The following is a 17,329-nucleotide window of genomic DNA, read 5'->3' on the forward strand; positions in this document are numbered from 1 at the left end:
ACAAAGCTGACACACAACAGGAAATATGTCATTATTACCTGTTTCAGGAGGAGCTGAGCTACCAGGATGGAATTGTTTTCAGGGGCGAACAAGCTGTTATCCCGAAGCAACTGTGGAAGGAAATAACAAGACGTATACACTCCTCACATTTAGGCGTGGAAGGATGCCTTAGGAGGGCTCGAGAGTGTGTGTACTGGCAAGGAATGAACGAGCAGATAAAATCGTTTGTACAGCACCTGCCGCGCAGTTGACTGCAACCAGCAAAAGGAGACATTGCATCCACATGAAATACCAGACAGACCTTGGGCCAAGGTAGGCACGGACCTGTTTACTTTCGACAACAAGGACTATCTAATTACAGTAGACTACTATTCCAATTTTTGGGAAATTGATAATCTGACAGACACAAAATAGACTACAGTCATAAGAAAGCTGAAAGGTCACTTCGCCCGTCCAGATATTCCAGACATTGTCATCTCTGACAATGGTCCACAGTTTTCGTCACAGGAGTTCGAGAAGTTTAGTCATCAATGGGAATTCCTGCACAAGACCTCGTCGCCTGGCTATCCTCAGAGTAATGGCAAGGCAGAATCAGCTGTCAAAACTGCCAAGAGATTGATGTTGAAAGCACAAATGTCAAGACAGGATCCATATTTAGCAATCCTGGATCATAGAAACACTCCAACACATGGATTATCAACCAGCCCAGCACAGAGGTTGTTTAGCCGTCGCACCAAGACACTTCTACCCACAAAAACCAAAGATCCAGAATTCCATTAAAGAATTGAGAACAAACCAACAACGACAACAAACATACTATAACAGGTCAGCCAAAGACATGGACACATTAAAACCAGCTGACTCTGTGAGAATACAACCATTTGGACCTTATAGGATCTGGAGAAAGGGGACTGTGATTGAACCCATCGACTCGAGATCATACAATGTCCAGTTGGATGATGGAGGGGTCATAAGAAGGAACAGGAGACATCTCAGAAAGGATCATGGAATGAACACCGGGGTCTACACCAAAACACAGACTGTTGCTCCAGACAATACAAAACAGTCAGAAACTGCAGATACACAATCACATCTTACAAGTACTGTGGATAATTTAAAGCAGAACACTCAACAATCGGACGTCCCAGCATCTGTTGTCACAAGAGCAGGACGTGTAATAAGGAAACCACAATATTTAAATGAATATATGACAAGTTAAAAAAACAGAAAGAAAGAAAAAAAGAGTTCTTTGTTCTAAAGGAAATGTGTAATTACCTCATAGAAGTAATATGTAAAAATATTACTTGAATGTTTGTTTGTTATAACAGAATTTACCTCATAGAAGTAATAAGTAAAACATGTAATGTTCTTAGGTTACAAATATAATGTTCTTTGGTTACTACAGAAATTGGAAAAAAAAAGAGAAAGGATGTAACAGTAGGAACAATTGTTATAGTTTGTTGTAGTGGGGACCGGAATAGTGTGACACATCCGGGCAACCTCATTTAAAGATATACAGAGCACGTTAGACTATTAAAAGAAGAGTAACAGTAGCTTGGATATCTGTCTTTATTTTGGATAAACAAGACACATAAAACACGTGATTGATTTTAATGTTCAATAACGATTTAAAAAAATATTTTTAGATAAAATTATTAGAGGAACGGACTTTTGCATTAAATGTTACCTCGTATGATAAGCATGTGTGATTCTGCGCCCCTGTGAACTCTGGCGAACTTTGCCGTTGGACCAAGAAGATGAATCTAGAAATCTCTACTAATATAACATCGAGACGGTCACATTTTAAACAATACATTTTCTACACAGACGAGCTTAACTGCACATTACCGTCCTGGGGTTTGGAAATCTTGTGAGCGTTTCTTAGACGTTTTAATTCCTCAGATAGCCAAATGCAACAGCAAAGCTTGTGAGCGCGCTCAGACGCTGATGATGCCAGAATAAAGAAATTTAACACTGATATCCCAGCAGATGTTAGACGGCGATAGATTCGTCACTTCGATTATCCAAGGAGCCCTTATGAAAACCTTCATTAGACCACTTATAAATGTTGCTATCATTATTTGACTCTGTCTTTTTCTCGTGTCTGTTTTCATGTATTTAATGCAGTTTATTAGCGGTTTTTAAAAAGTTTTAATGTTAAGCCCCGCCCATATTATTTTGAGACTAATCAATAGAAATTCGTTAGACGGTGAGCGCATAAAGTCTGCAGTCTATCACGTCAATTACATGCTAGTTCAGCGTCGTGGAACCAATAGCCTCATGGACAGTGCTCAGTGATGCTTTAGTCCCGACCATCTGAGTTCGAACCCCAGCTCTGGGCATGTTGACTTGCTAGTCCTTCTTCCATTTGCTTATTTTTATTTTCTCAGCTCTAGTGAAAACCCAGTGTTTATGTCTTTTTAAGTGATCATAATTGATTTAACAAACTAGTAATTAAAAGTTCTAATATGAAACAACATCTATGAAACAAAACATATTCTTATAAAATTTGTAAAAGCACAAACCATATGTTCTTGTGTTAACTTGTAAGTCAATGAAAACAAACAATATAATAATTTATATTATATATATTTTATTAGCCTATAAATATTGTTTTGATTAATATACCAGTTCCCATGCACTTGGTTACTTTTGGTTAATTGTTCTGAGAATTTATGTAACTTTGTTTACCTCTCTTGGATTTTCCACAACCTGTAACATTTTAATTAAGTCAAATACAATATTGCTACATTATGATGTTTAAAAGAGAGCTTTCTATTATATGAATTGTAGAGCCTACCAATCAACCTCAGAGCACCAGCCTTAGGCCCAAAAAACAACAACAACAATTTAGCAACAATTTAAAAACACTGTTAAAGACAACTTTGTTTTACAGCAAAGTCCCCATATACTATTTGATGCTTTAGATTGAGGTGCCAAATGATTATAAGAATAATGACGTGTTCAATATTTAATGTCTTAAAGCACATTATGTAAGAAACTGAATATTTCAGGATCTATTATGAATTAAGGATATGTTCTGCGTATGTGGTTACATTAAGCACTTGTCACAAGGCTTGCATAAACAGAAGAGCAGTATTGAAGCTGGGAAATTTAAGAAACTTAGGATGGTAACAAAGAAATAAAATCATAGAAGACAATGTTGTAGTTGGATATAAAGCTCTAGTGGGAAAAAGGGAAGGAAAATAGATCTATGTTGGGTTCTTTAACAGAAAGCCTTTGCATTTCTCAGTTGTAGCCAGCTGTTCTATCAATTATTGTGGGTACAGGGTCATCATCACTTAGATCATCTTTAGTAGCATTTATGGAGAAAACTGCAAGTCCCATTGTCACCTCATCATCCTACAGCATGGTGAGTTTTTAACTGTAAAAACTTATATTAGCATGTCACATAAAAATAATAGTCATTTATTGAGAAAGTTTACAGCAAACAATGTATTCTCCACATCTTCAATCACAGACACACCACACGATACAATTCAAAGAGTTACAAAAAACAACTTTCAGTTTTACACTGAGTTACAAAAAACTATCATTTTTTAAGCATATGTAAAGTTTGTTGATGTAATTGTAAAGATTAGTAATTTACAGCATGATATAATTCCAAATAAATCACAAATTCTGATCTGCTTGAAAAATAAAAACAGATTGACGTTTGACTGTCATTTGCCTCTCTTAACTTCAGCCAAGTCCTACAATTAAAACATTAGTCCATTTAAGTCAGGCTAATATACTTTTCAAGCAAGTAATTTCAAATAATAAAACACTAAAACAAAACAAATGCATCTCTATGCTGCCTTCAACTCAAATTTATATTAAATGAACTTTATACAATTAGACGTGTTGAATGCATTTAATTACTTGTTTATCAAAAGAAGAATGAACCATAGAAAATGCTTAGAAAAGCAATTACATTGCACTAAAAAAGTAAATGATGTTTCAATACATGTTTGCTTTAACTACTGGTTTATTTAATAAATATCCAAAATGTTTTCATTAGGACGGTACACTACAGAGTCGTTATTCCTCTAAATTACACCCGTCGTCTTAGTCTGTATAAATTAACACGTTGCTGTCTCGCAAAATGTTATAATCTTGTTTATATTCATGAAATGTTCACGAAACCATATAAACTTACCTTGAAACAACTGCTTCCAGTGGCTCTGTCCTTTCACGACGACCGTTGCTGAGCACATTCAAACATCAAGGGCACGAAGCACGTGAGCCTCTTCAAACAACCCAGCATAATAACCCAGCAGTTTTAACCCAACAACCAGAAAACTGAAACTACCCAAAAAGTGTTTAAAATGTTAAAAAATAGCCCAGCAAAACATCCCAACAGACTCAACCCAGCATTTTGGGTTAAAAATAACCCAGCCATTTTTAGAATCTTGCTTTTTTAATTCAGTAACGAATGTGATTTAAAATGTAGGGAAGTATGATACTTTAAAGGACAAGTTCGGTATTTTAGACTTAAAGCCCTGTTTTCAGATTGTTTATGGTCAAATAGAATGGTTTTGACTGAAATTTCGACATTTTCGGCTGCCCTGAGAATTTTCGCGTGTTTGTGTTTCAGCTCAGACCTCTACAATGGGTTTATAGGTGCACTGGAACAATCCTTCCTAAAATGCATTAAACTTTCGTTTACAAAGACGTGAAACTCACCGAGTGGTCAAGGGTGTTCACTGATATGCTCACACAAAAATCGCTGCAAAAGATGCTTTCCAACAGCTGTTTTAGCATTCGTTGTTAACTTGTGGACCTATTTCCCCAAACGCCTCACACCCGTACATTCTTCCGCTTAGAGCTTGAATAATAAACACTCCAGCCCAGGTGGTGGCGCTAATCCGCCTTTGCCAATTGCAAGAATAGAAACAAAGTTCCCGGCGCGGAGTAATACCGTACCTCACAGGACGTCTAATACAGTCAATGGAGTTGGTAAAAACTACGATAAAACCTGTTGGAATGCGTCTTTTGGAGCGATTTTTGTGTGAGCATACCAGTGAACACCCCTCACCACTCGGTGAGTTTCACGTCTTTGTAAACGAAAGTTTAATGCATTTTAAGAAGGATTGTTCCAGTGCACCTATAAACCCATTGTAGAGGTCTGAGCTGAAACACAAACACGCGAAAATTCTCAGGGCAGCCGAAAATGTCGAAATTTCAGTCAAAACCATTCTATTTGACCATAAACAATCTGAAAACAGGGCTTTAAGTCTAAAATACCGAACTTGTCCTTTAAACAAAATATACTTAAGTAAAAGATTTTAAAAACTACTCAAAAAAAGTACAAGTACACAAAAAACTGCTCAATTACAGTAACTTGAGTAAATGTAATTCGTTACTTTCCACCTCTGCCAATCAGAAGCCTTAATCAGAAGCAAAAACCCTGTTTTTTGTCTACATGGCAACACTTCAACCGGCATTTCTGAAAATCCTTACCCTGGCAGGGGTTTTCAAAAATGTTCGGTTTCAGTGACCTTATGCTGCGTTTCCGTGTGGACAAATGGAAGAACCGCTTAAAAAAGTCACGCTTATAAAAATAATTACTAAGGACTAATTAATTAATAATGCTTCCAATCAGGGTGGGATTTGTGAAAAAATCAGAGGGAAGATGTCTCTGAAAAGAATAGGGTTGTGCTTAAGAGTTTAGCAGGCTGTATGGATGCAATTTTCACAATTAAAATGTTAATGGTTTAAAAGAATGAAACATTTAGTATTACAGTATTAGAAAAAGTTTTTATCATCCGTTTACTTGATTAATTGATGGATTAATTGATGGAATAATCAGTAGAATACTCTATTACTAAAATTATCGATAGCTCCAGCCCTACTGCTTAAGCCTTGCGCCTGCTAACGTCTACACAAGTACATGAAAAAAAACTAATTCGCCAAAAGAGACAAAAACATGTTCTTTCTTTCTTTCTTTCTTTCTTTCTGTCTCAGTATTGAAATCAAGAACATCACTGAGGATATTTTAACATTGATGAGGTGTCCACCAATGTCCAATATCACCCAGAAAGAACTTAACAGGTATGTCTCACTCCCCATACTCTATCAATATACTGCAAAAATCACGTTTACTTTATTTAATACTCAAAATATGAAGTTTTATTGCTACTTAGCTGTATTACACATGAACTGTTTAGGTATATTGTTCCCTTTCTGTCACTCAATTGGCATTGTGTTGATGTAGTAACACTAAGGCTTCGCTTTTGGGAGGCCCAATCACCTCTGATTTTTTTATATATGGCCAGAGAGAATTTGACGAGTGGAATTTGCATTCCAGTCTCCGCCCCCGTTTTCTGGGAATAAAAGATGGCATTCAGCCACTTATTCAGACTTGTTTTATTTGTTGTTGGGTGTGGCTGTTGTCTCTCAATGTCTTATTGAACGATAATGATCAATGTCTCAAGTGTTTGGCTTGCCCGCATGACAAGGCAACCAAAAAGGTTATGGATTGCAGCTGTAATGTGTCAGAGGAGAACTGGCTCTCTCCTGGCTCAGCCTGGTTTCTCAAAAGTTTTTTTATACACCACTGGATTATTATATATTTTTTTGCCACTGTTGCCTTATTTACTAGATCTCTTTTTACTGACAGCCTACAGAAAATATATGGAAAATGTGTCAGGGATTTGTCTGGAGGTCATTGGATTTTGGTTCATTCACACAGCAAATGTTTTTTCCATAATCTGTAGGCTACATGTGTTCACAGACATCCCGTAAAGATCCTGTAAAGATGTGTATTATATTTACAACCACTTGTTTTTTTGCAGCATTTAAAGTTTGCTTTTTGTTCCTGATTTCTCTCTGGAGAAACCATGCGTGTGCATTTTTTTTTATTTGATCTTAAAAGAATGCATGAGGTGTAGTTATTTTATGCTGGCCATCGATTTCAGTTTCATAATCACTGCTCTATTCCACTTTGCAGACATTTTCCTTGAATGTTGATCTGCATTTAAAACCCCATGTCAAAGAGCTAAACCATAACTTCTTGTGGCAAATATACAAACGTCCTCACATCCTCACACCTTACGCCATGATTTTTGTCTTTTGGTCACACTGGACAGATTCTGTAAACTTCACTAGATCTCTTTTATGGATACAATCATAGAATCAATAACGGGACATGTTTTTTGCATTCACACAGAAGGCATGCTGGCAATTTTATGCACTATAAAAATGCTAATTAAGTGAAACTATTTCAATGTGTTTTTATAAGTTATGCTAAACTTTGAATAATAGCAGCTTGAATTGACTTGCAAAACCAAGTTGTTTTACCTTTGTGCTGCAACTTTTTTTACAGTGTGGGAATTTTCTGGGATCAACATGCTGTGTAAATGGAGTTTAGGAGATTGCTGACATTAGCTTAGCTTTGTTTTTTGTAATTTTGGTTATTATTAGTTTAGTCTCAATGATACAACTTAATGTGAAACGGGAAATGGGAAAACAATTATCCCTCTGGCGAGAATAAAGAATCTAATCTAATCTAATCAACTTCTTAAAGACCTTATGATATTACTGCAAATTCTTAAATACACAATATGTATGAGTTTTTAAGAAAAAACTTCTAGCTCCACCTAGAGCATGTTATTTGTTTTGCAAAAATCCACCGCTCCCGGTTCACTTGGTCCAATCAGTGCAGGGCTGTGTAAAATCTGCCTGTCAATCACAATTCCTGCACGTGCCCCAGATCCCCCCCTTCCCCCTAGCGCGCGTTACAATATCTCATGCATCCGCCTGAAGTTCACAAGTGTGTTGGATAGAACGCAGCGTGATGGCAAAGAGAACATTCACTAACAAACTTCCGATTGCTCGGTTAACAACCAGGGCCCGGTTCCCCAAAACGTTCTTATCGCTAAGTAGTTCTTAACCCATTCCTTAACCTCTCTCTTAACTCTATGGCACAATTCCCAAAACGTTCGTACGCTAAGTATATCTTCTGTAAGTCACACTTTCGTAAGGTTGGTCTGGACCATTCGTAAGCTCTCTCTTAGCGTTGTTTGAGCGCAAAACGCTATCGCCGCAGTCTTTAAAAATGTGCGCAGCGCAGTACAAGTCAAACTATGGTATGCTGACAATGATTTTATGGTATGGACGTTTTTAAGACTTATAATAAAATATGTTTGCAGTGGATACAGGACTATTTATGCAGTTGACTTTATTTGGTATCAGAACTAATGAATCAAAGACGGCGCCGGTGTTTGTTCCTCATTGAAGTCTGTTCCCTCTATGTTTATAGCGTTGTCATCACATTACATTTATAATTTATTTAGAAAGATTAAAGATTTCAATTGGTTATACTAAAAAGCAATAATATAATGTATTCTATAATACCATTTATTAAATATTTCATATTTGACAGTTTTATGTCTTTTAACATATAGGGCCCTATCTTGCACCCAGCGCAATTGACATGTATCATTCGTATTTTGCACCGGCACACAGTTTTTCCCTCCACAGACGCACGTCGGCAAACTAGGGAATTAACTTGTGCTCCCTGGGCGGTTCAGCGCAAAAAAAGAGGCGTGTTCCGGCGCAAACCATCCCTGATGCTATTTTGCGGTTTCAAAAAACAATTGCGCCACTGACCAGAAAAAAAAAGTTTAAAGTCAGTGGCGCGTTGCACGTTGTTCATTATGCTATTTTAATTTACAAAACAGCTTCTCTGTCTTTGACTGCTCTTACAAGAACGTCGGTCTCCTCGGTTGTGAACCGCTCCTGGCGTGCGCCTGGTAAATCCATCATAATAATAGCAACCCGCCATCAGGGGCGCCGCTAGCAATTTTGGGCCCTATGAAAGAATAGGGGGTCAGGCCCCCACCATACCCATTTCGCACTAAACATACAATCCAACCTACTGTAGCTATTCAAAATCTTTGTCTGTAATTTAATAATACAGAACTATTTATTTTGCTTTTGTTATGACCACAATTATCAGTATTTATAGACACCTACAATGTCTGCAGCTAAGATAATTTATTGTGCAATGTAAATTTAATTGAAAAATACAGTACATTAATCGAATATTCAGAGAAAATATAGCGTTCTTAAAGATTAAAGATAAATGTGACCATGCCTGTGAAAACCCAGCTGAAGTATTTCTTTGTGATTTACTGTTTTCCACATAAGTTCATCCTACAAAATGTAAAGAACATTTTGTGAAAATATAAACTTGATATCTTTAATATTGACTGAGTAAAATCAAAGTGAAATTAATGCTTGAAATTAAACTGTGATGTTTTTTATTTCACAATAAGATTTGAGACTTTAGTCTGATTTTCACAGGCAGTCTCAGTGACATACTGTATACTTGAGCTGTTACACACACCAATAACATTGTAGCATTTAAAAATGGCGAACAACAACAATGCATCTTTTCTATACAGTTACCTTATGCCTCAAATAAGACTGGGTAAAAAATGCTTGACCAAAGCCTGTATTATAATTATTAGCATTATTTATAAGGTAAAGAACAAGCTTCACACACCAGCAGCTTCAGTAAAGCAAAAATAACGACAGATCATTGAAACTGTGAACTTGAGAAAACAGCTATACTCGTAAATGACTCTTCAGACTGTTTTTTATCAACAGGACTCTAAAATGAAATGAATGACAACTATAGCAGATTACAACATAGATTTCCATTGATTTCTTAAACCTGTTGCAAGGTGAGAAGCTTTAATATACATAACTGGACTAGTTTAGCCTTCAGTTTTATCACAATCAACTCGATTCACGACTGCATAAAAATACTTCCTTGGCATATTGCGTTACAAAACATTGAAGTGTGTAACGGATCGCATTTCTAGTTTATGTTAATTAGATTATATTAATCATAACATAAAACAGGGAACGTAAATCGCCTTGTGCTTTTTTAAACTGAGGTGAACAGAGCGAACTTTACAGTGGAATGAAAACTGCATTGTATTGATCCAGCGTCACATTGTGTAAACTGCATTTATAGTAAGGAAGCGCACATATGCAGATATCATAGCAAATAGCAGTAAATACTCACACCTTGTTCTCTTCTGAAGTTCACGCGCACTGGAGACCGTGGATTAAAGACGGCGCTAAAACGCAGAGTAAAGACGGGGCGGAGCTAAGAGGGCTCAGCTTAAGGGGGTTGCGTTTGCGGCACAGTCCTTGGCTGGGGCCCTCAAAAGTTCATGGGCCCTTAGAATCATCCTAACTTTCCCCCCCTTACGGCGCCCCTGCCCGCCATGGAACTTGCGCCCTTGCGTTTAAAGGGAATGTTGGATAGCGTTCTGATTGGTTTATTTGACGTAACGCCCAAACCACACCTATGGATAATGAACCTACTTCAGACCAACCCCTTATTGATTTGCGCCCGGCGCAAGAGTTATTTCTCACGCCAGGAAAATAGCAACAGCGCCCAAGATCCGCCCACAAAAACACTTGCGCGTTGCGCTTCGCACTTGCGTTTCAGATCGTTAAAATAGGGCCCATAGCGTGTCTTTTTCTTTTCTTTTTTTCTCTACTGTTTGTTTTAAAACTGTTATGTTTCCAAACATAATAAATAAATATTATACATATAATATGATTCATACTGTAAAAATAATTGACTTACAATCAAGAACAGTCAAGATACATTGCATAAATGCACACATATACATCTCAGTAGCCATTAAAACTTTCAATGTATATAAAGAATAAACGTATAATGTGATAAAAATGCTATAAAACACTACACTAAAGGGAAACATAGGGGGAACAGACTTCCACACAACACCGGCTGCGTAACTGTTTAGTCCATGCCAATTTTTTTATTCGTCAACCCTTAAACCTTTTGACATTTTGCCTGACGTGGCTAAATAAAAAAATCACCTTCCATGACAACTCATTATGGAGCTGCTAAATCTTCTCAGACCATATTCTCTATCTAACTAGGTTGCTTTTTATTGAAAACATTAATGGTAAGCAATACCGCATTAAACAAAAATACTGCAGCTGCTTGCCAATCAATTCTAATTGTTAAGTACCTTAACATTCGTATAAAAGTGTATTACATATTTTTTTAAAGTCAAAACCCATGTCAAGAAGCGGCACAAGTGGCACAACGGGATAAGGAGGGTGGATAAATAGCGAGGGATACCCGGTTCGTCTACCCGTATTACTGACAATTTGATCATTTAATTAATAGTCTATATTTTACGGATAACTTAAACTATGTTAAAATAAATGTGACTGTAATAATTTGAGTAATGTTCCATTTGTATATAATGTGTTGTCTTTCTTAACATCGTAATGCACCTTCGCGTGAAGTGGAAAATCGATCCCTGAGTGATCGATCGCAAATAATTCAGCACCTTCACTTGGGACAGCGCCATTGTACGTCGAACTTAGAGGCAGCGTGTTAAGAAGCTTCCTAAGAGACACTTCGGGGAACACACTTAGGAACATCAACAACTTTGGTAAGATATATCTTTTTGAGTCTTCTTAGCACGCTAAGAGTGAACGTTATTGGGGAACCGGGCCCAGAACTGTAAAAAAATTCCGTAGAAATTACAATGTTATTGCAGCTGGGTTGCCGGTAATTTACCGTAAATTTACATTTATGTTATTTACTGGCAAGAGTTTGTTCAAAGTTAAATAAATTTTAAATATTAACAAGTCTTTATCTTTACAGAATAAAACTATACAATTACAGCCTCATGCAAAGCTTTCTGGGAACCAGAAATCATCATCGACTTTTTTCTGTTTTTTTGCTTCAGATTTTGTTTCCCAGAATGTTTAGCTTGATGCTGTTTTTTTAGTTTTACTCTGTAAAGACAACGACTTGTAAATGTTTAATGTTCATTTAACTTTGAACAAAATGTTGCCATCAAAAAACATAAATTTAAATCTACGGTAAGTTACTGGCAACCCAGCTGCAATTTTTTACAGTGTAGGAAAACAACCAATGAAAAGAAAAACATAGCCCAGGGAGTAAAATGGAAATTACTCTTTTATTGACCACTTGAGCGTTGGGCCCCCGAGGGGTCCCTCGCAGTCATCTAACAACCTGTCTTCCTGCGGGTAGAACGTTGAGTGAATGACAGAAAAGGAACACCCATTAAACATTCACAGTGCTGGAGGAAACTGTAAGTGAACCCATAGACTAATTATTTTAACCTGTGGAAAGACCTCTAGAGAGCGGTTCACAACAGACATCCTACAAATATGTTTGACTTGGGGCCTCATTTATAAAGCGTTTTTACGCACAGATTTGATCTTAGACTGTGCGTACGCTCAAATCCACTCAAACGCTCAGATTTATAAAACTCGTCTTTGACGTGGAAAAGTGCTTACCTCCACGTCAGGTTCTGACTTGACGTACGCACGTTTCCTTGTGGCAATATTGCAGTACTGCAGGTAGGCATATTCGAAACTTTTTGTTTTGTACCTTTTGTGGTCAACATTTTTTCATTTGTTTTGGAGTTGTCCTTATTCAAAAAAATAATAATAATTGGTTAGATTTGTGCTCTTTTGTTAGAATTCATATATTTTGCTTAAGACTTTGTTTGGAAAATATTTAATTAGTTTTTTTCTCTTATGATATCTTATTACATAAGAAATCTTATTTGTTTAATGTGTTACTTTTGTTTGCAACGTTTATTATAAATAAATGTAAATATGGTGATTATAAACCATTATTCCGTATTTTTCTATTAGAAGTTAAGAAATAGGCTACTTAAAATCTATTAATAATCTGATAAACAAAAAAGCTGCTAAATGTATTAATGTATGTCAGCATTTCCATGTTTTTATTTAATTATTTTTCTCTTTCATCCCCTGGCTAATGTAAAAAAGTGTTGAATATGTTTGATAAAAAATAAATACATATTCGAAACTTTTACAGCGTCAACATCATCCGTATTAGAGCTTAGATCGGGCACAAAAACCATAACCGAAGCTCCTGCACGTTGTGTCTGAGCCCGGCCCGACCGACACATTACTGACAATGTTTTAATAGTGCGCCGTGACATTCTCAACTACAATTAAGAGTTTTTTGAATTACAGAAATCTGTTCAGAATGATCTAAATGAACTAATGCAACATGGACGAAGCATGTAAACTGTGCTGTTTGTTTATTCAGAATAGAAACGTAAAACATGTAACAATGATGCACAGAGGCGGACAGAGTACACAGCTTCAGTACTTGAGTAAAAGTACAGTTACCCCTTGCTAAATTTTACTCAAGTAAAAGTAAAAGTACTACAGTCAGATGTCTACTTAAGTAAAAGTACAAAAGTACTTGTTTTTAAAAGTACTTGAGTATCAAGAGTACAAGAGTAAATTTTCTAAATGTTGCATTACTACTGCCACAGTGCACGTTGAACCACGTGAGATGATTGACAGCTGTACAGCAAATGATAGAGCTCTGAGGTCAAATCTGATGCAAATCAGGAAGAGGAGACACACATCTCACTCCGTTCGCTCTTTGAGCTCTTCAGATCGCATAATTCAGTGGAAAATTTATAGAAATGTTATTCTGTATGACTAAATATTTTACTAACATGTGATAATTAATCATTATTTCCCCAAATATGCTCACCATTGTACTAATAGCCCTGGCGGATTCTGTATATTTTATCTATTTGAACACAAATAAACCGGAGAAGAAGAGAATAAATGTTTTACGGATGATGATTTCTATTCAAAATAACGAGCGTTACAGATTCATTATTTTGGACTCCTGGTATATATTAAGAAATAAATGTTACTGCAAACCAGTTTAATCATAAACAGTGGTCAAATGTCGAAGCTGGAGTCTTAAACCGGTCTTGTGATGCTGAGTTTGTGCAGATCAAGTAAGAGAGTGATGTTTTGACGAGTAATTCATTTTGAACAACAATAATCCGGGCTCACCAGTGATTCCTGCCGCTGAAGTTTTGTTTTGGTAAACACAGCAAACACTTGAAAAGAAAACTATCATTAACTTGTTCAGAACATTTAAATAGTCTGGCGAGGTGGGGCCACGGGTTGACACATTCCCAGAATGGACCTGGTGCGTCTTCATCCATTGTTTCGTGAGTGGTTTTGTCTCTTATCTAAATCTGACCATGGTGACTTTGGCCGAAAGCTGAAGGTGATTGCTGATAGGCTGTCCCAATCAGTTGCGCCTGCACAATCCAATCACGTTTAAGAGAGGGAAACAACAAATTGAGGGTTTCTGAGATTTTTATTTTTTCCTTTTTTTTTAAGAAAAAGTAACGGGTACTTACGGTTATGGATAGAAATGTAGTGGAGTAAAGAGTAAAATATTTGCCTCTCAAATGTACTTGAGTAAAGTCATGAGTACTCCAAAAAAATGATACTCGAGTAAAGTACAGATCCCTCAAAATTGTACTTAAGTACTGTACTCAAGTAAATGTACTCCGTTACTGTCCGGCTCTGATGATGCACACAGAAAATGAACAAGAATGAACTGTGGAGAAGGCCTACTAGGCTACTCCAAAATAATTTAACCAGGTTTTAGAATATATTTTAAAACAAAATATGTTGGCCTATTTTGATATTTTAAAATGTAAGCCTATTCTGATGCAAAAAGATGGCGCCCAAGCTATATGTTCAGGAAACGATTTTCTAGTTCGTCATCTTTTAATTTTTTGTTTAAAAATATAAAAAAATTGTTTCGCGTGTTTAATGCACATGTAAATGTTACAGAACATGTGCTTTATTGAATGAAAGTAAAACCGATCGAATTTAATGATTAAAACGACGTGAAAGAAACTAAATTGTGAAGCCTCGATGTATCCTACAATAAGGAACATGCGACATTTAAGAGTGATGGGTATTTCAAAAATTTATATAAATTATTCCCATGCATCGATTTTAATGTTAAACATCTGTAAATCCAGATGAATACATATTGAATATATTCCGACAGTTTAAACAAAACTTTAAAGACACAAATATTACGTTTAGCCTACGTGTAAAACTATATTTAAATGAAACCCCTGAATTGAAAGATCTACTAATAATCGCCTTAACTTGAGTGATGTCAATAAAGTTTCCATGTTAGAATTTAGAAATATTAAAAACTTAAGCAAACAAATATGTTTTCTTACCACTCGCCATTGTAGCAGTCAGAGAATTTGGCCTTTGAAAATTTTACATTTATATGCTAATTAATTAAATTAGGGGCGTTTACAAGGCGGAGTTCTAAAAGCATTCAGTTGCGCACAATTTTAAGATAATTTGTGATTTATAAACCGCACATCTGGAAAAGAGGCGTACTCACGTTTTTTTGTGCGTAAGCTCCTTTTCTCTGAATCACACTTACGATCATTTCAGAAATGGTCTTAGATGAAATGTAGGACAATTCCTACGTTGCACTTTTATAAATGAGGCCCTTGAAGTGGTTTAAGGGTAAAAATTCCTTCTGAACGATGTGCAGGGGCCTCATGTATAAAACTTTGCGTAGATTCCATCCTTAAAGTGTGCGTACGCACATAAGGCAGAATTTGCGTACGCACAAAAGTTTTCAGATTTATAAAACCATGCGTACTCCAGAAACTGCGCAAAATTCCATTCAAAAATCCCAGTGAGTGGAAGATTGTGCGTACGTGCGTCCCGCCCCCATCTCCTCCCCGAAACAACCATATATGGAGCGTACAACCCTTAGTTTAAATGGGCATAATGTGGTCTGCATATCATTTTAATATGGATTAACGTTACATAACGCAAGGACAATATCGTAAAAATATATTTTTACATTCAAAATAATTAAAAAATGCCAAAATATATATTTGCTGAAATATATTTTGAAATATGTTTACAAAAATATATTTTTCACAAGTAAATACATTTTAAAGCATAAAACAATATATTTAGCCCTTCATATATTTTAATTCAATGTAATATATACATACACGTCGCATTGGAAGAAAAACTTTGTTACGAACCTGTAAACAAAACAGTTTTAAAAAGATTAAAATGAAATAGTTTCAACTTAAAAATATACTTTATAAAATTAACTTATTTAGCATAATATTTAAAATATACTTTTGGCCAGAGAAATTATTTTTTTAGGCTTATGGGTTTTTATGAAATTATAAAAACACTGTTTAAACACTGGCATTGTCAAAGTTGATACTGGTTTCACATATGGCCAGACAGGTGTCATTATATTCATAACATTTTTAGTGTTAAACAAACTCAGAGGGAGATTAAATGTTTTTGACCAGCGGATGGTGGAGATCGTTTCGGGTCATGTTCGTCTTTATCTCAGGCGGCAAGTGCATCAATTATACCATTGAACGCGACTTAATTCATTAAGACTGCAATTACATACCTTATAGAGAATAGGCCAGGCTCGGACTGGTAATCTGTACAACCGGGCAAATGCCCGGTGGGCCGGTCGACATGTGGGCCGGTGGCCTCCGAGATAAGTTATTTATTTTCGGCCCGTCATGTATAAATGCAGTTGCATTTGGCTTGGGGGGCGGGTGATAGGTAAATATTTTCGGCTTCTTCATGACAGGTTCAGTGTGTGTTACGATCGCGCCCCCATGCCCCACCCCTCAAATAAATTTGTCCAAGCCACCGCTGGGTTTATGGGGAAATATACAGTGATGATAGTGCATCATTTAGCCTTGCACTTAAGAAAAATCATTGTGGACAACAGAGGCTGCAAAAAGAAGAAATGGGGAGCAGAGAAGATCCGCGAGAAAAAGTCGCAGAGGTACATTAACAACCGCCCAAATATATCTGGCATAAATTTTTTTTGTTCTTCCGTGATAATGACACTATTTGATAATGACATTTGAGTGCGAGCACGTGTCTCTTCCAACGAGTTCGGTATGTGTTTGCGTGCTCTCTGTTTCTCGAGCCGAGGCAAGCAGTGTCACATTGTGTCCATGTTTCTGAACTTGAGCAGAGTTGTTTGCATTAGAGGTCTTCACAGAGGACCCGTACAGTTCCGGGTCTATGTTTTAAAGGGGCAGTTGGGTCTGGGTCGGTCCCAGTTTAATTATGCTACTTCGGGTCCTGGGTCTGATCGACCAGCCGTGATCAGAGTCAGTCGGCGCTAATGCGTAAAGCGCATGTGCAGTCTCAAGCGTGGCTCTGGTTTCTATGGCTACTGTATAACAACTGCCTCTTGTTTGTCACAATGCACTTTCTTTCTTGTATTTTTCTAAATATTATTAATTAACCATCTTTGCTTTCTAAGCAAACATTTTAGATATAAGAGATGGTAATCTTTTAATCTGCAAGAGAGAAATAGAAAGAGAGGCACTTTTACTGCTTCTGCTCTATCTAATATAAAGTGAAGAAAGCTACATAAACCATTATAACACCG

The 17,329-nt window shown here is 36.5% G+C and overlaps 1 protein-coding gene across 1 annotated transcript in view; it reads left to right on the forward strand.

Annotated features, from left to right (window-relative positions):
- Positions 1-5,970: 5,970 nt before the first annotated feature.
- LOC135775912 (alpha-2,8-sialyltransferase 8F-like) overlaps positions 5,971-17,329 on the forward strand; it is a 46,774-nt gene continuing 35,415 nt past the window's right edge. Inside the window, exon 1 of the mRNA XM_065286493.2 lies at positions 5,971-6,054. Within this exon, the coding sequence (XP_065142565.1) occupies positions 6,008-6,054 (47 nt within the window). The 5' untranslated portion in view covers positions 5,971-6,007. The remainder of the gene's footprint in view (positions 6,055-17,329) is intronic.

Source organism: Paramisgurnus dabryanus, chromosome 21 (assembly GCF_030506205.2).
Source record: "Paramisgurnus dabryanus chromosome 21, PD_genome_1.1, whole genome shotgun sequence".
NCBI lineage: Eukaryota > Metazoa > Chordata > Actinopteri > Cypriniformes > Cobitidae > Paramisgurnus > Paramisgurnus dabryanus.